At 44.6% G+C, this 22373-nt stretch overlaps 2 protein-coding genes across 10 annotated transcripts in view; both read left to right on the top strand.

Moving 5' to 3' along the window:
• Window positions 1-19213, top strand: part of ABCC6 (ATP binding cassette subfamily C member 6) — a 48371-nt gene extending 29158 nt beyond the window's left edge. For 2 of the 9 annotated variants that reach the window (XM_083711267.1, XM_083711266.1), the window contains exons 17-31: window positions 1184-1360; window positions 2950-3117; window positions 4685-4865; window positions 5032-5086; window positions 6344-6434; window positions 6734-6941; window positions 7785-8095; window positions 8592-8791; window positions 9902-10028; window positions 10807-10908; window positions 13313-13459; window positions 13937-14095; window positions 14515-14681; window positions 16272-16466; window positions 18032-18915. In XM_083711267.1, the coding sequence (XP_083567393.1) occupies window positions 1184-1360; window positions 2950-3117; window positions 4685-4865; window positions 5032-5086; window positions 6344-6434; window positions 6734-6941; window positions 7785-8095; window positions 8592-8791; window positions 9902-10028; window positions 10807-10908; window positions 13313-13459; window positions 13937-14095; window positions 14515-14681; window positions 16272-16466; window positions 18032-18140 (2397 nt within the window). In that variant the 3' untranslated portion in view covers window positions 18141-18915. Of the gene's footprint in view, window positions 1-1183; window positions 1361-2949; window positions 3118-4684; window positions 4866-5025; window positions 5087-6343; window positions 6435-6733; window positions 6942-7784; window positions 8096-8591; window positions 8792-9901; window positions 10029-10806; window positions 10909-11758; window positions 11833-13312; window positions 13460-13936; window positions 14096-14343; window positions 14482-14514; window positions 14682-16271; window positions 16467-18031 lie in introns of those variants that run through there. The other 7 variants (XR_014557760.1, XR_014557761.1, XM_083711264.1 and 4 more) reach the window with 7 other exon arrangements.
• Window positions 19214-20438: 1225 nt separating this feature from the next.
• LOC310831083 (uncharacterized protein) overlaps window positions 20439-22373 on the top strand; it is a 104220-nt gene continuing 102285 nt past the window's right edge. Inside the window, exon 1 of the mRNA XM_083711197.1 lies at window positions 20439-20559. Within this exon, the coding sequence (XP_083567323.1) occupies window positions 20502-20559 (58 nt within the window). The 5' untranslated portion in view covers window positions 20439-20501. The remainder of the gene's footprint in view (window positions 20560-22373) is intronic.

Genomic DNA, 22373 nt, shown 5'->3' with positions numbered 1-22373 from the left:
AACCACAAAAAGTTTCAATAAAGCTCAGTTCCCATGCTACTATATTTCCACAGTCCTATAGGGGGAGTATTTCAAAGCTTCAAAAAAGAAAGGAACTATTTTCCGCCATTGAAGTTCCTCAATTCCCCATATTGAGTTTTGTAATTCCCAAACACAAAAGGAAGGTTTCCAGAACTTCTAATCTCTTAAAATCCAGCCATTAAGTATCGATACAAGTCCATGCAACAATGTTTAATGTTAGTATCTCAGTCTATGCAACAATTTCGATCTCTGCAACAATGTCGTCAGTTTGACAGCAGTTTGACAGTTCTTTTTCTATGCACTGGCAGCCCGGTGACGGGGTTATCTCTTTCAGCCCCGTTTAGCCAGAAATTGGAGGATAGTTCTAAAGAATAAAGGTCTATACAACCCGCAGTTCTTTCCTTTTTATCTTCAAAATACAGAGTCTCTCAATGCACCCTTTCTTCCACTTTTACAATCCCTTTTTAAATACTTCAGCTCGTTTCCGAGCCCTTGCTTTGATCTAATTAGCAGAGTCGGGAGGCGGACTTCCTGTTACTCGCCTCCCGCTTTCGGCCGAATTTCTTCAGTTTAGTTGAAAAATTTAGGACCCTTACTCACGGGTATGTTGCTCCAATTCCGATAATTTCAAGAAGAAAGGTCAGCGCTCATCAGCAGCAGCAGCGCGGCTTTGCTTCCACGAAAAGAGCGATGAACTCACAGCGCCGCTCCCCCTTTCACGTTCCGGAGCCTCTTACGAGGCTCCTTCCTCGCTTCTGGGGGGGCTCCAGGCGCCCGCCGAGTCCCACGGCCGCAGGCTCACTCTGCCTGCGGTTTTTCTTGATGGGTCTCCGCTTTGCCGCAGCGGACGACCCTTTTTCGCGGAGCCCCTCTTCACAGCGCAAAGAGGACCGCCATTGCTGTTTCGCGCCGCCTCCGGAAGCCCGGCCTGGAAATCTTTTAGACTGCCAGCCTAGAAATCTCTCTCCCTGACCGTTTTCCATCATCAACAAAAGATGTTATGCTGTTTTTTTAAAAAAAATGCATCCAAAGAGAATAAAAAGTGTTATCATTTTATTTTTTGTTTGTTTATTTAATGGGGGGGGGGTTTAAACTAGCATCCTACTGTAATTGGTACTTAGATAGTGTATGTTTGTCACCATCTCTTAATTTAATTTCGCAGGGCACAGTAGCGTTTGTTCCCCAGAAACCCTGGATACAAAACATGTCAGTGGAAGACAATATCACCTTTGGACAGGAGATGGATAGGAGGTGGTACAACAGAGTGGTCGAAGTTTGTGCGCTGGAGCCGGATCTGGAGAGCTTCCCTGCTGGAAGTCAGACAGAAATCGGAGAGAAGGTTATTGGTTCCTTTTTTTTTCTGGCCAAGAGTTAATTTTGAAAAATGATGATAATACCTGATTGTTTGGGATGTTCTACAGGTGTTTTAATGCCTGCCTCCATATGGGACTCATTTTTGTATTTTATAGTCCTATTGCGGTATGTGCCGCACGATGTTCCATTTTGATTTTTATTCTGTGCAATGCTGTTGTCAGGATGCTGTCAGCAGCTCCCGACTGGTTGCCCAGGAAAGTATATAAAGACAATGAAAAGTTTCTTACGGTCCTTTTTTATTTCAGTCTTTGCAGAGAGAGGCTATAGAACCCAGCCTCTTGGATAATGGTGTTGTCCCGAGTGAATCTCCACCCCACTCCCCATCTCTCCCACTCCCTCATTCATCATTCTCATCATCTCCTCTACGGGTGCTGCTACGTGCCCTCTGTCTTTGAGGTCTTTGCTCTCCTACTTTTAAGGCTCACCGGGTTCTGGGAGATGGAGGGTCTGGAATGCTTTCTAATGACAACGTGTCAGCCAGCTGTTGCTCTGGCTCTCCCAACCTCCCCCTCATCTGCCTCTGAGCTGCAACCTCCCTCAAACCCCTGCTGTAAATCTATACTGTCTTCCTCTTCCTTCTCCCTGGAAGGGTCCCTGACAGCTGTATCTTTGACAAAGTGAAAGTGGGGAGCAGGTTGTGACAATATTTGCAGGTGCATAGAAGTGTTTCCAGCTAAGCTCTACTTGGACCCATTGAAATGAAAGCACCTGAGTTCGGCATGCCCACTAACTTCAGTGGGTCTACTCTGGGTTGGACTAGCAAACCCATAGGAAGTTCCATTATATCAAGTCAGACCATTGGTTTGTCTTGCTCAGTATTGTTTACGCCAGAAGTAAACAAAAGATGTATTGGGATTTACTGTATTTTTCCATGTATAAGACTAGGGGTTTTTTTTACCAAAAAATTAGGTTTAAAATTGGGGCTCGTCTTATACACAGGTAGTGCTGAGGGGTGTTTTCTTAATTTGGAGTCCCCAATTTAAGGTAGATGCTGCAAGTAGTTTGGGGAAAGAAATTGGGTTTGGCTCGCATTTTATTGCAAACTTATTTGTTTTGTACTTACCAAAACATTATGTGAGCCAAAAATACAGCTTTTCTTCAAAATCCTCACTTCTCCAAATTCTTGGATGCAGTTCTCCAGCCAAAGCACATGGATTGATGGAGATGCATTGATGGAGGTCTTGGGATTTGTCTGCCTTTAAGTAGAACTAGGAATGTCCCCATCTGAAACCTTGGAGGGCCACTGCCAGTCATTTGCAGACAATACTGAACTAGCTGGACTGATGGTCTACTCTTTGCAAGGCAGCTTCTTATATGAAGCTGATGTTTGGATGGCCTGGCCTTGCATAGGATGGATGTGTAAGGGCTGAGTTTCCTAAACCCAGAAGACTTTTCAGCACAATGCTTAAGTGATTTTCTAGCCAATGTGGGGTTTTGCAGTTGCAGGAAACTGGGGAAACCAATTTCAGCCTCACTTATGAAAAACTCTTTTCAGGAACTGTGCAATAAGGGATGTGTGTATGTATTGTGGATAACTTCTTTGTGTTGCAACAGGGCATAAACATTTCTGGAGGACAGAAGCAGAGGCTCAGTCTGGCACGGGCTGTTTACCAGAAGGCTTCAATTTACCTTCTGGACGACCCCCTTTCTGCTGTGGATTCTCAGGTTGGCCGGCACATTTTTGAGCAGGTCATTGGACCAAACGGCTTATTAAAAAACAAGGTACTAATTTCTCCCTCTCTCTTTAAGCCCGATATGGGTGCCTTTTCTTTCATGACTTTAAAGGATCCAGTATGTAGTCCTAAAATCATCCAGCTGAACATAAGGTCAGAGTTTCAAAAGAGGAACAGAGCCATTTAGTGCTAAAATGATGAAGAAGGAGCAAAGTTAAACTAGAATCCACTGTTTAATGATGCTTGAAACTGGGCATAGAAGATATACACACACATAACGCAAACTGATGCATGCCTAATATAGTTTCTGAACGGTGCACATGAATTTTAATATTTTTGCTAGATCTAACCAAGAGTCCATCTCATCCAGCATTTTGTCTCCCAACAGCCACCAGCTACTACAGTTCCCATCATCCTTGATCAATGGCCATGTTGGTTAGGACTGATGGGAGTTGGTGTGCAAAATGTCTGGATGACACCAGTTTGGGGAAGGGTATTGTAGCAAGAGCAGACTGAAGCAAATTCTCCCTTCTTCCCTCTAGTTGGCACTTGACAAAGACAGAGGCCTTTTCAGGGGTGGCTCCCTGCTTGGGGAATGTTCACCTGATACCATCATTGTTTGTTTATAGGTGCCAGACTTTTGATCTTAAATTGGGAGGGCAGTTAGATATGCCAATGGGCTTAGTGGTGCTCATCATTAAGTGGGATGTGTAGGATTCATTCTCTCTCTTTCTACACACACATACAATTTGGAGGAGTACTTTAGGGGTTATATTCAACTAAGTTCTATTCAGAGCAACCCGTTGAAACGAATTAACATGACAAAGTTAGGTCCATTAATTTCAGTGGATCTTCTCTGAGTAAAACTAAGTTGAATACCGCCCCTCCCTGTCTTGTTTTATTGCTATTTTAATATTTGATTTCATTGTTTCTCGTTTGATGACCTAAGTTGCTTTCAGATACTTTGCTGTAAAAGGTGACAAATAAAATTGATAAGTATTATTATTATCGTCATTACACCAATAACAGTGATGAATACATTTGTTATACTTTGCTTGCCGTATACTGTATTGTGTCTTTGTATATTGGCCTGAACCCCTGTTTTTTTCTATTTGTGTCTGTTACTATTGGTCAGCGGGTGGTGCTATGGTCTAAACCACTGAGCCTAGGGCTTGCCGATCGGAAGGTCGGCAGTTAAAATCCCTGCAACAGGGTGAGCTCCCGTTGCTTGGTCCCAGCTCCTGCCAACCTAGCAGTTCGAAAGCATGTCAAAGTTCAAGTAGATAAATAGGTACTGCTCTGGCAGGAAGGTGAATGGCGCTTCCGTGCACTGCTCTGGTTTCGCCAGAAGCGGCTTAGTCATGCTGGCCACATGACCCAGAAAAACTGTCTGCAGACAAGCGTCGGCTTCCTCAGCCAGTAAAGCGAGATCAGCGCCACAACCCCAGAGTCATTCGCGACTGGACTTAACTGTCAGGGGTCCTTTACCTCTACCTTTTACTGTTGTCAGCACAGGAAGATGTAATATCTGGCAGCAGGAAATCTTATTTGTATGGTACAGTGGAATCAAAGAAAACAGACACCACAAAGTGATGGATTGTTTCTTTTCTTTCCAGACTCGTGTTCTAGTGACCAACACAATCCATATTTTGCCCAAAGTGGACAACATCATTGTTATAATGAACGGAATGATCTCTGAGAAAGGTTCTTACCATGAACTTGTGCAGAGACAATGGGCTTTTGCAGACTTCTTGAGGTCACACGACACAGATGAGAAAGAGGACCAGGATTTACAAGGTATTTCAAGTCACAACGGATCATAATGCTATGAGGCATCAGTAAAGAATCGGCCCCTGAAGTGTTTGTTAATTTCAGGCATTCCCCATGTTATTTTGGGAGCTATAGCAAAATCTGTCTCGCACAAATGCAGAAATTTTGAAACTTCTTAATTGCACAGGTACAGGAAGTGTTGAAATTGTCACCAAAGGACACATGACCTGCCACGGAAAACTTGGAGGGTAAGTAATCGAGATAGTAAGTTATAGAAACTGCAAACCACACTTATCTGTGAGTAAGCTCCACTCAATCCAATGGGACTTACTTCTGAGTAGCCATAGTTAGGATTGCAACCTCACGTCACATCCACACATACATTTAACACACCCTTGTATCACTTAAACAGCCATGGCTTCCTACAAAGAGTCCTGGAAACCGTGTCTGTAAAGGCTGCTGTCCTCACAGAACTGCAGTTCTCAGCACCCTTAATGAATTATGGTTCCCAGGATTCTCCATGTTTTACGTGTGTGGTGTAGATGTGACCTCAGTCATGAACCTGAGGCAATACCCGAAAGCTCTTTAAAGCACAACAAGAGCCCTTTCACTTACCTTAAGTATATTTTCACTCTGGTGGTGCACAAGAAAATCCATGCTATTTTTTGAAGGTAGAAAATACCATCTGGGAAGTAGGGATCTTGGAGAATTCTGACAAGAATGGAAAAAGGAATAGAAATTGCCAGTGTTCACTTACCGTATTTTTTGCTCCATAAGGTGCACCTAGTTTTGGGAGGAGGAAAACAAGAAAAAAATATATTCTGAATCCGAGAAGCCAGAACAGCAAGAGGGATCTGGCTTCTGGGATAGCCTCTGGCTGTTCTGGCTTCTGGGATAGCCACGCGCAGCCCTTCCCGGGCAGCGGGATGAAGTCTCCCCCTGCCCAAAGAGGCTGCGTTCAACTAAGGCAGAAGCCGGGAGGGAGAAGCGCTTCACTGAAGGGGCGCTGTTCAGCTCTCCTTCTCTGCGCAGCGCCATTCGCTCCATAAGACGCACTCATATTTCCCCTTACTTTTTAGGAGGAAAAAAGTGCATCTTATGGAGCGAAAAATACGGTATTTGTCCTATATCCAGGGTGGAAATCAGTCTAGCAAATATATCGGGTATTTATGGTTGCTACTCTTAGTCTGCAAAAGTTATGTCAGTGATCACATTTATCCCCATTTGCATTCCTTTTAATTGAAATGAACGGGGTGGGATAGCACAATGGCAATGAATTTTGCCGCAGGGGGCAGTGAGATGAATAACGCAGAAGGCAAACTGCAGTGGAAAGGAAACAGGGCTGCATAGCTGGTATTCTGTCGGTTTAGCGGGGGCTTCCACCAAACCCTATGAACCCTTAGCCACTGGAATTTGAGAATAGGATTGTGCCCCAAGTAAAGCTTTTTGGACTGTGATAACCCAATACATGAAATCAACCCATCTTGCTGCTTCTTTCTATCAAGGTCTTACAAGTCTTTGGAAAAGAGAGGCGGCTGCAAGGAAACAGATGGAGCAGAATTCACGACGGAAGGCGAGAAACAGCAAACTGGGAGGGTAATTTGAAATGACTTAGTTGTGTATAATAACACAGTTTTCTATCACAACTCCCTGGGAAGAGGGGTTGATTGTTAGGCCACTCTTGAGAAACATAGCTCTGGGAGGGGAACGGTGGGGGTCTCCTCTCAGCACCCTTAACAAACTACAGCTCCCAGGATTCTCTGGGAGAAGCCATGGCTGTCTGAAGTGGCATCGTAGATTTTTTAAATGTGTGATATAGATGTGTCCATAAAAGGCAGCTTCCTGTCTTCCTAGCTTAGGCAACCTGAGCTTTTTTATCCCGTTTGTCTCTCTAGGCGAAGACTTCAGTCTACCTGACCTACCTGAGAGTGGCGGGGTCTTTCCTCTGGGCTTACATTCTAATTTTGTTTATCTGCCAACAAGCTGCATCCTTTTGCCAAGGTTACTGGCTCAGCCTGTGGGCCAACGACCCCATTTACAACGGAACGCAGCAGCATACTGAGCTCCGAATCGGCGTTTACTTTTTCCTCGGATTCGCCCAAGGTTTGTTCAGCCCTTCAGTCTCCCTGGGTCCTTTCTGCAAATTCCTTGTGGCCCTTGAGGCTTCACTACTCAGCCCCTGAGACTTTTCCCAGGTCACTTTTCCCTCTGTCTCTGGTTATCAATGTCTCTGGTGTAATTTGGTTGTTTTCTTTCATAATATTTTGCTTTAATCTGCTATTGTACCTCGGGTTAAGTACTTAATTCGTTTCGGAGGTCCGTTCTTAACCTGAAACTGTTCTTAACCTGAAGCACCACTTTAGCTAATGGGGCCTCCTGCTGCTGCCGCGCCGCCGGAGCACGATTTCTGTTCTCATCCTGAAGCAAAGTTCTTAACCTGAAGCACTATTTCTGGGTTAGTGGAGTCTGTAACCTGAAGCATATGTAACACGAGGTACCACTGTAACTCTCATCTATTATTATCAATTTATTTATCCCCTTTGTATACTGCCTTTCCTTCCAAGGAGCTCAAGGTGGCCTGTGTGGTTTTCACTGTCTCATAGAATCATAGAAGAGCAGGCAGGAGCCACAAGGATCATCTAATTCAAGTGCCTGCCATGAGAAATCTTTCACCCAATGTGGGGCTTGAACCCACGACCCTGGGCTTGAGAGTCTCATGCTCTACCAACTGAGCTATCCCTCAGGGCTAAAACACAGTACCTCCCTGTCTCATATAGCCCTATTTCACCCTCACAACAACCCTGTGAGGGTTGGGCTGAGAGACGACGACTGGCCCAAGGTCACCCCACTGAGCTACATGGCTGAGCGGGGATTCAAACCCTGGCCTCCCAGGCCATAGTTCAACACTCTTAACCGTTACGCCACACTGGCTCTCTTGCCTTGCAGCCGTTGGGAAGTTTGGATCGATAGCCTCCGTCTTCCTGGCCGGGACGGTGGCCTCCCACGAGCTCTTCCGGAGGCTCCTACACGATGTCCTCCGGTTGCCGATGTCGTTTTTTGAACGGACGCCTAGCGGCGAGCTGCTCAATCGCTTCTCCAAAGAAATGGACGCCATTGATTCCATCATCCCAGACAAGCTGAAGTCCTTGCTGGGGTTCCTCTTCATTCTGCTAGAGATCTACGTGGTTATCGTCATGGCCACTCCAATAGCCGTGGTGGCTATAGTCCCCCTGACAGCCTTGTATGCTGTGTTCCAGGTACACGTTAGCTCCCTCTGCCATGTTTGTGGGCCAGTTCATTGTTGTAATTAGAGGTGAATGTGCAACCTGCTCTCTTCATTAAAATAGTATTATTTTACTTATACACCTCTTGCCCAGAACCAGGACTCAAGGCAGCGTACAAAAATTAAAACAATCGCGGGAAAAACAGAAAGCTTTTAAAAAAACAACCACCCATAAAATATCATTATTATTTATGATTAAATTTGTATGCTGCCCTATGCCCATAGATCTTCACAATACAGTGGCTGAACAGCAATAAGACTATATTGGAATTTAAACAATGACTTACTTTCCTGAGCTACTGTAATAGTAGACTTGGACACTCTGCTTAATGCTTAATGTAACAACTCTCACAATCCCTTGCTTGCTGGGTTTGATGGGAGTTGGAGGCCAACAAGGTCCAGAGGACCCCAGCTTGGGAAAGGCCGCTCTGCTTCCGTGAGGTCTCTTTCTTCTTCCTTCTGTCCCTCAGAGCTTCTTCGTCACCACCTCCTGCCAGCTGAAACGCCTGGAAGCTGCCAGCCGCTCGCCCATCTATTCCCACATTTCAGAGACCTTCCAAGGTAGCATCGTCATCCGTGCATACAAGGACCAGCGGCGTTTTATTCTTCAGAACGACCTTAAGGTGGATGAAAACCACAGGGCGTCTTTCCCGGCTGTGGTGGCTGACAGGTATGACATTATAGCTTCTGAGAAGGAAAGAGAATGCCATGCTCCAAGCTTTTACAGTTGGGCTCAGAATGGCTGTCCTCTTGGATGCGGGTGGTGCTGTGGTCTAAACCACTGAGCCTCTTGGGCTTGCTGATCGGAAGGTCGGTGGTTCGAATCCCCACGATGGGTTGAGCTCCCGTTGCTGTGTCCCGGTTCCCACCAATCTGGCAGTTCAAAAGCATGCCAGTGCAAGTAGATAAATAGGTACCGCTGCGGCAGGAAGGTAAATGGCGTTTCCATGTGCTCTGGTTTCCGTCACGGTGTCCCATTGCACCAGAAGCGGTTTAGTCATGCTGGCCACTTGACCCAGAAAGCTGTCTATGGACAAACGCTGGCTCCCACAGCCTGAAAGCGAGATGAGCACCACAACCCCATAGTTGACTTTACTGGATTTAACCATCCAGGGGTCTTTTACCTTTACCCTATTGGCACAGTATGCCCCTTGGTCTCCAGGCCCCAGAAAACTGCTGACTTTGCAGTCCTGTAGCACACCACACATGAGTGGAGAACCTCAGGCCCGGGGGATGACGGTGGCCCTCCAGACCTCACCATGTGGCCCTCAGGACTGAGCCTTCTTCCCTCTGGGGGAAGGCCTTCGTCCAGTATACCTGAAGGAGCGTCTCCACCCCCATCATTCTGCCGGACACTGAGGTCCAGCGCTGAGGGCCTTCTGGCGTTTCCCTCACTGCAAGAAGCCAAGTTACAGGGAACCAGGCAGAGGGCCTTCTCGGTAGTGGCACCCGCCCTGTGGAACGCCCTCCCACCAGATGTCAAAGAGAAGAACAACTACCAGACTTTTAGAAGACATCTGAAAGCAGTCCTGTTTAGGGAAACTTTTAATGTTTAATAGGCTATTGTATTTTAGTGTTTTGTTGGAAGCCGCCCAGAGTGGCTGAGGAAACCCAGCCAGATGGGTGGGGTATAAATAATAAATTATTATTATTATTATTATTATTATTATTATTATTACTGGGGGATCCCCAGCTGGTGCCTCCCACCGCTCCTTTGCATCCAGCCAGTCTGTGACATGTGAGAACCAGACACCTTTCTCTCTCTCTTTTAATATCCCAGGTGGCTTGCCACGAACACAGAATTCCTGGGGAACGGCATCGTCCTGTTTGCAGCTTTACTCGCTGTGGTGAACAAATCCCACCTCAGTCCAGGGATCGTAGGCTTTTCTGTTTCCTGTGCTCTGCAGGTAACCTGAACACATCACCATGTCCTTATCTGGCAAAGAAAACAAGGTTGTTTGTTTGCTTTTGTTTAGCAAGAAGTGCACAGGAATCGGTTTGATGAGGCTCATGGGATTTTGAGCTGTAGAGTATTATATTCACATGCTATACGATGCACTTTTTGTGCCAATAAAGGAGATTGATTGATACTCACGTAGAAGATGGAGCAGGCTTGTTTTCTGCTGCCCCAGAGGCTAGAACCCAAACCAATGTATTCAGATTCCAAGAAAGGAGTGGAATGGACTGCCTTAGAAGATGGTACTCGCTCCTTCCTTGGAGGATTTTAAACAGAGGCTGGGTGGCTTTCTCTCAGGGATTCTTTAGCTGTCAAAAGCAAGTTCTTTCCCTGTTCCTTGCCCTAAAATTAACTCAATGTATTGGTTATTAATCCTGTTAGCCTCACTCCCTGGTTCTTTAGGCAAGGAATGATAAAAGTTAAAATGCAAATTCAAGGTGTGAGGGGTGCAGTTCCTCCTTATAAGGCCTGTATTTACATTTTTAATTTTCAGTGGATTTTTATTTTATTTTATTATTGCATTTATATCCCACCTTTTTCTCCAAAGAGCTCAAGGTGAGCTTCATGGCCAAGTGGGGATTCAAACCCTGGTCTCCCACGTCCTAAGTCCAACATGCTAATCACTACACCACACTGGCTGTCCATAGGAGGAATGTGGATCCGGTACAACCTAATCCATCTCAGCTCCCTGTCATTTTGTGCCTCCTCCCCACTCTCGTTTTGTTCAGATTACCGGTGTTTTGAACTGGATGGTGCGCTCCTTAGCAGAAATGGATAACAACATTGTGTCTGTAGAGAGAGTGACTGATTACTCAATGACGCCCAAAGAGGTAAGTGATGGCATTCTCCTTCAGTTAATTCATGTAGGAAGCCCAAATGGGTGGATTGATGCATGGTGTGAGAATAGGTGGAGAACCTCCCTCCAAGCTATGAGTTCCTACTTGGGGGGAAGAACGCTGTTGCTCTCAGGGTCCTGCTTTGGGGCTTCTCATTGGTTGGCCACTGTGAGAAAAAGGTGCAAAGTTTTTGCCCCGATCAAGCTTGGCTTTCTCATGTTCTTAGCCATTTTGATCTGTCCTTCCAGCAACCCTCTGGGCAGAGAGAGAGAGAGAGAGAGAGAGAAGCAGGGAGGTCATAAGGGGGGCTGAGAAAAGGCTCAGTTCCTCCCACCTTTGGCTCCGGCCTTCTGATGGGGGAGTAATTTGACTCGGCTTGCATTTAAAAGCAAACCTACCTAATGTAAACAATATGTAAACCAAACCAGAGCTGTCCTTCAAAATTAAGCCTTCATTTTGCAATGTAGTTCTCCAGCCAAGGCATGTGTCCAAAAATGCATATATTATGTTAAAGTGGGCAGATAAATGCATATGTTACTGAAAACAACATGCAAAACTGCATTATATTAGGAGAAAATATACATACAAAAATACCTTAGGCAGAATTGTTTAGGAAAAATGTACCTATTGGGGAGAATCTTCGCTATAATGCTGATGAAATAAATAAGTGTGTGTGTGTGTGTGTGTGTGTGTGTGTGTTTGTGTACGTGTGTACACACGCACACGCACACACAACAAATGTAGAAATGTAAAAGACCAAAGTTCAGACTGGAGAAAATGAGAAACGATGGATTTCCCCCAGAAAGAATGCGACCCTTGACAGAAAACTTCCCCATTCTTGCAGTAGAAGGCAGGGAGGAGCAAGAAAAACAGAACAAGCCTTCTTTAGTGGGAAAGAGAAAAGGAACTGCTTCACTCGTAAGTTAGCTCCATCCCCATCATTGCCCATTTCTAAGGGAGAGAGGATCACACCTCCATAGCTTCTAAGTCTCTGGGATTCTGGGACTACATATTTCCTTCCATCCTTCCTCTCTTGGGATGCTGTCACCTTCATCATAATCAGTGTGGTGTAGTGGTTAAGAGTGGTAGACTCGTAATCTGGTGAACCAGGTTCGCGTCTCCGCTCCTCCACATTCAGCTGCTGCGTGACCTTGGGCTAGTCACACTTCTTTGAAGTCTCTCAGCCCCACTCACCTCACAGAGTGTTTGTTGTGGGGGAGGAAGGGAAAGGAGAATATTAACCGCTTTGAGACTCCTTCGGGTAGTGATAAAGCGGGGTATCAAATCCAAACTCCTCTTCTCTTCTTCATCTCTTAGATGTCTTTCATGCCTTTTAGGCATGGGCGGTGACAGCAATATTACAATACAATATTAAAAGCAGTTAGAATTTCTTGTCAACTTCTGGATATATTTTTTTCTTTGCTTCTCAAGCTTTAATAAAAATAGTTTTGTTTTGTTTTTTTAAAAAAAGAAACATTTCCAATCAGAAAAATAGGGTGGGCCAAAAGGCTATGGTGAAGAGGCATGTCTTCATCATATGACAAAAGCTTTCCAGGGAAGGTGCCAGAGGAACCTCGGTGGGGTGGGAATCCTCAGCTTAGGGTCCCTCTCCTAGACCTCCACCCTCCATGCATCCAAGAGAGGTGGAAATGTCAAGAGGACCTCTTCTGCCTCCCCTAACACTGAGGGGGCCTGTACAGAAGGAGGCAGCCTTTCAGATACAGTGGTACCTCGGGTTAAGTACTTAATTCCTTCTGGAGGTCCGTTCTTAACCTGAAACTGTTCTTAACCTGAAGCACCACTTTAGCTAATGGGGCCTCCTGCTGCTGCCGCACCGCCAGAGCCCGATTTCTGTTCTTATCCTGAAACAAAGTTCTTAACCTGAAGCACTATTTCTGGGTTAGTAGAGTCTGTAACCTGAAGCGTATGTAAACTGAAGCGTATGTAACCTGAGGCACCACTGTATTTGTGGCCTATAAGCTAGCAGCTGTCTCTCCTGCCCCATCAGCCTCCATTTTCTCCTCCTCCCATGAAGCAAACGGAGCACATTTAAAGGGCCTAACAGCCTTTTGTCTCACTCTCATTCACTCTGCACCTTTCCTTCCTGGCTGCAGTTGTTGGTTTGTCCAGCAAGGAGAGTGCAGGCTCAGGATTGCGCACCTTCCGGCAAGTTTGCACAGACAAAGGCAACTAGCATGGTACTCCATGGTACTTTCTTACTACTAGCTCTCTCGCCCCAAACGTGGCTCAGAAGAAAATTGGTGTCGGCCCATCCGCTTAACCCTGAAGCCACAGGATTTAAAGCCCTACTATAGGAACCCTTTTGTAGTTGCTCGGTTTCACAGCTGCTTGATACCTGGTGTTTTTGAGCTTGAGGTGTCACTGTGTCTCTGTTCAGGCTCCCTGGACTTTGGACAATCACCTCCTGCATGAGAACTGGCCCACTGAAGGGAAGATTGAATTCAAAGGCTACAGCTTGCGATACAGGCCAGGCTTAGAATTAGCTTTGGAGAACATCAACCTCAAGATCAATGGACGAGAAAAGGTAAGACGGGCCATTTTGGGTGCTTATGACACCTTAAGTAGTTGGAGGGAGGTGTGTTTATTGGGTAAGCGCAACTCAAGAAGAAATAACATCCTTTCCAAAGAGAAGATGTGGGGAAAGGTGTTCTATGAAGCTGATCTTTTCCCATTTTGCTGGTTTGAGGTCCAATCCAGACATCCTTTTGATTGTGCATTCAGGTTGATTTGTGCTCACGATGGTCTATGCAAACCCTGTTTTTGTGTCTGCAAAAGTTTTGGGACGGGCATACTGCTTCATTTCCAATCGGTGCATGTCCCGCAACTTCCTGCTGAAATTCTGCAACTCGTTTTCCTATGTGTGACTGTGATGTTTGAAAATTGCCTTGTAGAAATAAAAGCAGCATTGGCAAAGATGCAGCACAAATCCAAGCTTTTGGCTGACTTTGCTTTTCACAGCTCTGCTACCTCTCTTGCATCTCAAAGCTCTGTTATCTCTTAGGTTGGCATAGCTGGAAGAACAGGGGCCGGGAAGTCTTCCCTAGCCATGGGACTTCTGAGGCTAGTCGAAGCTGCTGCGGGAGAGATTGTGATTGATGGGACCAATATTGCCCTTTTGGGTCTGCACGACCTGAGAAGCAAGGTTGCCATTATCCCACAGGTATGAAGCTGCTTCCTGGTGGCAGTGATCAGTTTATTAATAGGATTTCTAACCCTCCCTTCACCATAAGATCCCAGGGAAGGTTACAACAACATTGTTATACACCACCCCAGTCTCCAAGATTCCTGTACTTACTCAGCTTCAGTTTCAGCAGAGGCTGTGGTGTCTTCAGGATATATGGTTTTAGTTTCCCATGCATACAAACTGAGCATAGGCTGGAGGGGCGTACAGCATTAACACCCCCATAGATCTTGCATCCCCTTTAGGTTTCCAGGGGAGGCCCAAAGCTGGATGTAGAAATATGGAGAACTCAATTTAAGACTGGAAGATGAGACATGGAGAAAGCCTGAAAGGGACAGATTACCCCATCCCTAGTCCAGACCCAGGTGAGAATTCTCTGGTGTTTCCCCTCTGCTCAGGACCCAGTTTTGTTTTCGGGCTCTCTAAGAATGAACCTTGATCCTTTGGGCGTGTGCTCCGAGGAGGAGATCTGGACTGCTCTCGAACTGACGCTGCTCAAGAGCTTCGTTTTGGATCTGCCTGATCAGTTGGCATACGAGTGCTCGGAAGGAGGCGAGAATCTGAGGTACCCAATGGAAGGAGAAAGAAAAGGAGACTTCACTTGTGCCTTGGTTTCTGGGGCTATAGGTTTGTCAGGACCTGGGGAATCATCAGTTGTTGGGAAACATGAGCAGGAGAGGAACGGTGCCTTTGCATCTTGTTTATGGTTTTCCAATAGACTGGCCACATGGAAGCAGAATTCCAGGCATGTTTTCTTCTGGCATTTAACCTCTTCTGTGTTCTCTGTCCCTTAGCGCTGCCTTTCTCATTGTTAGTTATCTGTGTTGTCAATTGAATGTTGGTTAGAGTGTTGGACTAGGGCTAGGGCAGGCATAGCAAACTTGGCCCTCCAGATGTTTCCGGACTACAACTCCCATCATTCCTAGCTAACAGGACCAGTGGTCAGGAATGATGGAAGTTGTAGTCCCAAAACATCTGGAGGGCCGAGTTTGCCTATGCCTGGGCTAGGGAGACTAGGGTTTGAATCCCCACTTTTTGTGTTCCCCAAGGAAGGATTGGACTCTGATTAATAAAATACACACGGGGCTTGACCATCTGGGAGGAGTGCCAATAATAATCCTGCCCACCCCTTGGCCCAGGTCGTTTTATTCACAAAAGAACTTTTTTTACACAGTGTTCATAAGAACCAATCAGATTTCCTCTAAGCATTACAAAAAACTCCACGCGGGACAAAGTTAAAGTTAAAACTACAAAGAGCTAATTTGAGCATGCATACATTGTTCAGAGTAAATAAAATAGGAAACAAGGAGGAATGCTTTTAGGAAACCTAGAGGTCATAAACATCAGTAAACAGGAGAGGAAGGATGGCAGTATTTACCATCTCCTTGTGAACTCTCCTCCTGGCCCTTAAGATCTATCTTAACAAACTACATCAAAGTAACCTACTATCTTTATGTTCTGAGGATGCCTGGTCTGTGTTTCCAAATGCTTATGCGTGCCTGTCAGGCAGAGAAAATGAACAGCAGAGAAAATGGCCAGAGGTGCAGAGGCTTGTGGGATTTGATAGCTACACCCACTCAGCCATGAAGCTCACACTAGGGTGACCTTGGGCCAGTCACCATCTCTCAGCCTCACCTACTGCACAGGGCTGCTTTGAGGGTAAAATGGGGAGGAAGAGAACTATATATACCACCTTGTGCCACTTGGAGGGAAGGTGGGATAAAACAGACAATAAATAAGAAGAGCTCTGCTGGATCCGGCCAATGGTCCATCTAATCCAGCATCCTGTGGCCAACCAGAGACTTGCAGGAAACCCCCAAGCAGGATGCAAGCACAAGAGCCCCCTTTCCTTCTGTGATCTCCGGCAACCGGCATTCAGAAACATTACTGCCTACTGCTGTGGAGGCAGAGTGTAGCCGCCATGATTAGCAGCTTTATTCTCCATGAATTTATCCAATCTTCTTTTAAAGGTTGGTGGCCATCACTGTGAGTTCTGCGGCTTCGCTATGCACTGTGTAAAGAAGTGCTTTCTTTTTATCTGTCCTGAAAGGTGCCGTATATAAATATATAAGCAAATAGAAGACACGTTGGGTCATGTAGTTTTCCCTAGCTGGAAAACCTGGGTGGCCAATTAATCACCCTTGTTTCTTTCCAGTGTCGGCCAGCGGCAGCTCATCTGCCTGGCACGAGCTCTGCTTCGGAAAGCCAGGATCCTAGTTCTGGATGAGGCCACTGCAGCTGTGGATCTTGAAACAGATTCGCAGATTCAGGCCACCATAAGGACTCAGTTCAGGGAGTGCACAGTTCTGACCATAGCCCACCGAGTGAACACCCTTTTGGACTGTGACAGGTAAGGCTTCTTCAGCTGCCAGTTAACATTAATGCTTTGTGCTGTTTTCCGTGTGTGGTGGGGGGTGTTGTACGGCATTTAGTTGTGGATACGCCGCTGTTTATAGATCTGCTGCTTTTTGGTTAATAGATGTCAATAAGAATCAAAACCAGGAATAATTAGTAGAACAGAAGCAGCCATCTTAGAAATTATCCACAGAAAGGCAAGGTATACTTTTTAACAAATGTAGGAGATTATAATTATAATTGTAAAGGTAAAGGTAAAGGTACCCCTGCCCGTACGGGCCAGTCTTGACAGACTCTGGGGTTGTGCGCCCATCTCACTTAAGAGGCCAGGGGCCAGCGCTGTCCGGAGACACTTCCGGGTCACGTGGCCAGCGTGACATCGCTGCTCTGGCGAGCCAGAGCTGCACACGGAAACGCCGTTTACCTTCCCGCTAGTAAGCGGTCCCTATTTATCTACTTGCACCCGGGGGTGCTTTCGAACTGCTAGGTTGGCAGGCGCTGGGACCGAGCAACGGGAGCGCACCCCGCCGCGGGGATTCGAACCGCCGACCTTTCGATTGGCAAGCCCTAGGCGCTGAGGCTTTTACCCACAGCGCCACCCGCGTCCCAATTATAATTGAGAAGAGAGCAAAAGGATCGCAATTAGAAGATAAGGGCAAAAAAACCAAAACCACCAATCATTACAGAAAGCTTGACAGAAAAAGAATCATCTGTTGGAAAGAAGAAAGTAAGATCACAGAGGGAGAAAGGGCTTCCACAGTCCTAAGTGCCACCCCTGAAAAGGCCCCGTCTTGCATCCCCACCAGCTTCGTTTCCAATGACAATGGGATGCAGAACAGAGTCCCTCCAAAGTGATCAGTGGCTTGGGCAGAATCATTTATAATAATAATTATTATTATTATTTATTATTTATACCCCGCCCATCTGGCTGAGTTTCCCCAGCCACTCTGGGAGGCTCCCAATCAGTGTTAAAAACAGTACAGCATTACATATTAAAAACTTCCCTGAACAGGGCTGCCTTAAGATGCCTTCTGAATGTCAGGTAATTCTTTATCTCTTTGACATCTGATGGGAGGGCGTTCCACAGGGCGGGCGCCACTACCGAGAAGGCCCTCTGTCTGGTTCCCTGTAGCCTCACTTCTCGCAATGAGGGAACCGCCAGAAGGCCCTCGGCGCTGGATCTCAGTGTCCGGGCTGAACGATGGGGGTGGAGACGCTCCTTCAGGTAATTTGGAAATTAGCAGTCATCAAGAGACCATGATGGTGTTCATGAGTTCTGCACATACTCTTCAAAATGAGCATAATAGCACCCTTTGCCCAAGAAACTGTATACCTTGTAGGTCGCCATCAGCAATGCCGATGGATGAATTTTGCCATGGCTGCTTACAAAAAACACATCTCACCATAAGATGGTTGGTTTAACTAGTTACGGTTTCATTGCATATCAAAAGCCTAGTTCGTTCTTTCTTTCTTTCTTTCTTTCTTTCTTTCTTTCTTTCTTTCTTTGGCGTGACTAGCAATATAGTCTAACACTTTATGCTCCACTTCTAATATTTGCAGGGTTTTAGTGATGGAAAGTGGCCGAGTGGCAGAATTTGATGCCCCAGAGACATTAATAGTCCAGAAGGGACTGTTCTACAGAATGGCTGAAGAATCAGGGCTGATATGACGTGTGAGCCTCAAGGAATAGACTGTGGTACAGGATTTGGGAGTCCGAAGGAAGACTTCTGCCTCTTAACCTTTTGTCATTCATATATAAGTCCCAGTCCTTCTGGTGTCCAAATACACAAACAAGAGGTGTATCAGACATCTCAAGGGAACCCAGAAATTTATGTAAGTACACCAGGGATATATGCAGGTTTTGTTTTCTATTCCGCCCTGTATTTGTTGCATTTGGCACTGTTTCCATTCTGCTGCAGGTCATCTTCCAGCAAAAGATCTACATTATTCTTAATTTTTAATTTTTTTTTTTAAATTATATGATGAGATATGGTTCCAGTGATTACACTTGGTTGAGCATAGACTACAAACTCCACAGAGATAATAGAACGGTTCTCCACCGTGTTAAAATGGATGCAGAAATCTTACGATATGAACAATTAAAAACCACATGGAGGCAGAAGGAAGTCATTAAATAAATCACTGGAACAAAACCAGAGATTAGGCATAGATAAGAAAGTAAGAGTCGGGAGGAGAATAAGATAAGGTGATGAGAAAAGAATCTCATACTGGAAATATGTGTTAATAATAATGTCAATGACGGTTTGTATTCCTTAAATCACTGTATGTATTTTACAATATTTTCTGTTGAATGTTCCTTTTATTCTTACTTTCTTTTTTCTTTTTTTCTTTCCTCTTTTTTTCCTCTTTCTTCTTTTTATAATAGATCAATGTGTTTCATTATGTGTAACTTTTAATGTGTAAATAAAGTATTTTTAAAAAAGATCTACATTATTCATCTGCTGGCCACTGCAGCAGAATTACTTAACTTATGCAATTTACATAATTAATGTTAATTAAGTTGTCGCTATGTTACTCCACCCAGTTCATTTCAGTACAAAGGAAGCTCAGTGGGGATTAACTAATTATGTATCATTTGCAGAGTGAAAGCAATGGCAATGAATACCAACTTGTATTTGATGGATTGATTTACATCCTGGACTTGGGATGCATAAACAAACTTGGGCCAATTTCCACTCATGTTTCAGTTTTCCTTAGAATTCTCCAGCACTCTTAGGTGTAATAAATATTTACAGGGGGGACCTTTAGGGGAGAGAAGAAACTCCCAAACAGCTCGCTTCCACTGTATCTCTGCCCATCATTCATTTCAAGGAAACAAAATAGAATTGTCCATTTGGCAATATGTGTTGGTCCGTAGGCACGTGGTATGAGTCTTGTTCTGTCTCTGTGGGTTGCATACAGTGATTCCTTGAGGATCGTGCTAATTTTACACACACACACACACACACACACACACACACACACCTTTGCAAAGATGAACCAGAAACATCCATTCCCAATGTGTGCAGGCACCAAAATGAACACACAGCATGAATAAAATACGCATACGAGAGACATTGGTGCAAATTCAGCAATCCTAGTTAGACTGCATGACCTGTTACCGTGCAAAATAATTTGCAATGAAAAAACATTCTTTAAGAGAAAGGAACAGGAGGGAGATCTTGGAAATTGAAAAAAACATGGGAAACATTAATGCCAGACTGAGAGAAATTCACATGAGATACTACCAGACATATCCAAAAGCAGAATGGTTAGATTCCTGTCTCCTTTTATGCAACTTCAAAACGTGTGTGTCCCCCACCACACATGTGGCTTTCTTATTATTCTGTTGTAAAGATTTCCACATGTATTGTGTACACCTTTGGTGGTAACTTCTTATTAGAGAGAAGTCATTGCATCTAAATCAGCAGAATTTCCCCCCAGAAAGAGTAGTTTTCCTCCTAAGTTGGGCATATACAGAGACAGTGATGGATTTTTATACAGTGGTACCTCAGGTTAAGAACTTAATTCGTTCTGGAGGTCCATTCTTAACCTGAGCCTGTTCTTAACCTGAGGTACCACTTTAGCTAATGGGGACTCCCACTGCCGCCATGCAATTTCTGTTCTCATCCTGAGGTAAAGATCTTAACCTGAGGTACTATTTCTGGGTTAGCAGAGTCTGTAACCTGAAGCATCTGTAACCCAAGGTAACACTGTGTGTGTGTGTATCCACATATATACATATATACATATACACATATACATATAAATTTACATAAAATTGAGGAGATGTTGTCTAAGCAATATGAAAGAACTTCGCTTGGTTGGACGGATGTCCCCTTATCCCAAAGCAAGCGAACAAAAAAAAAAATCCCACCCTCCTCAACCCCTCCCCTGACTTGAAGATCTGAAATCGTCAGCTCCTGCTTTTTGTGAAGAAAAAAGTTTCCTTCAGCTGCACTCCTCCAGAGCTGCCTCTGAAAGGGAGGTCTGATGTGGTTTTGCAAACACTGAGGAGGATTCCAACGCCATGGAGTTTCGGCACCTAATCATTTTCCTTTCCATTTTTGCAGCCGGCATATCGAGGCGTAAGTAGAAGAAACTAAATTAACCATTTCATCTCTTTGGAAACCACGACTCTCACTCTCCTCCTCCTCCCCCACCCCTCCTTTTTCTCTCTGCCAAATGCAAAAATGCGGCTTTGGAGAAGTGATCTCATTTGCCTGGCATGTGATTGTGTCGAGGCTGCGCTTTTTTTTGTCATAGGTGGGAAGGTTGGCAGGTGGTAGAAGTGGGGGAGAAGGAATTCAATTCAGTTGTCATTTAAAGGTGAACCCACCAAATTCACACGTTCCGAAACAAATACTCAAAACTGAAATGCAGCCATCCTTCAAAATTCGCAATTTTCCACATTTTGCAATGCAGTTCTTCAGCCTAGGAATGTGTACAAAAAAAAATGTGTTACTTGGGTGGAGTGTGCATCTAAATGAATATATTAGTGAAAATGACATTCAAAAAGGAATTATAGCTTTGCAAAGGTGGGTTTGTTAAGCGATGTTGTGGGTTCAAGCCATTGAGCAAAAGTTTCCTGCATTGCAGGGCGTTGGACTAGATGACCCTCGTGTACCCTATGAACTTGCAATCTTTTCTATTTATGAGGAGAATTTCATGCTAAATTTTTCATGCGAATTTTGAAACACACACACACACACACAAAATGCTGCAGAAATTCAGAGAGCTGATTTTAAGATTGGAAAAGCGAAGAGCCGTCATTCGTAGCAGGCGTTGGCTAAAATCATATCTGCCAATTCAGAGGATGTGAGGTGATCAGCTTAGTCAAGTGATTTGTTTTCCACCCACCCCAGCCTTATTGTTCTATAGGTAAGGCTGCTTGGGGAACTTAATCTTTGCACATTCTTATATGAACTCCTATGGGTGGGTGTGCACTAGGTTTCGTCTGTCTGACATTTGTGACTCCATTCTCAGGTGTTTAAATGTATTGAAACATGCATTTTAGTGTGTATTTAGAGAGAAAATGTACATTCAAATAAGCAATTTAATAGGGTTTTTTTTAAAAAAAAAAAAACAATCTTTAAGCATTTTACAGATTAATGGAATTGTGACTAAAAACATGATAGGAAATAGATTTGCTCACCCTCAGTTAAATGGATGTTAAAATACATGCTTGTTCTCTCACGGCTCAGCTCAATATGCTACTAAATGTGTCACTTGCCATGATGTAAGGGTTTTTTTTAGAATAATAAAACAAAGTGCACAGGGGTGGGGCGGTGCTATCTAGATTGAGATGATAGCATCTCAATGTTTCCAAAAAGAGGTAGATGTTTGGCAGAGGGGAGGATTAGCATGGAAGTTAAACACACACACGCACACACCAAAATTGTGTCACTAAGAGGTGTTTTTCCCAATTTTTGCAGAGCAGGGGGGAATTTGCAAACAGAAACATTTAGACATTTTACTGCAGTAACAAAAGTAATTTACAGCTGAGCACCTTTGAAGTGTTGTTCCTTTTAACTTTAAGGTGGCAATCCCATTTCTATTTACCTGCGGTTAAGTCCCAGTGAACTCAGTGGGATTTCCTATTGCGCAGGCATGTATAAGACTGCAGGGCAACACAGTGTATTTATTTAATTCCTTTCAAACTATCTCACTTTGTCGCATCTCTTAAACCCTTGAATCTGTTCTGCAAGAGTTAAGTTTTTTGGGGTTTTGTATACTGGAAGCTAATTCTTTATAAATGGAAAATGCAAACGTGATGAATTTAAAGTATAAACTCATGTCAAGATAAACGATGGCAGAGAAGCGAAATTTGCCAGGGCTACTGTGAAATTTGTCTGGGAATTGCATTATTTTGGACTTGCTGCCTTTCACTAGATGTGTAGCC

The sequence above is a fragment of the Podarcis gaigeae genome (assembly GCF_964106915.1).
Source record: "Podarcis gaigeae genome assembly, chromosome: 14".
Classification (NCBI taxonomy): Eukaryota; Metazoa; Chordata; class Lepidosauria; order Squamata; family Lacertidae; genus Podarcis; species Podarcis gaigeae.
The sequence above is the reverse complement of the archived record's forward strand: the minus strand, read 5'-3'. Positions and strand labels throughout refer to the sequence as shown.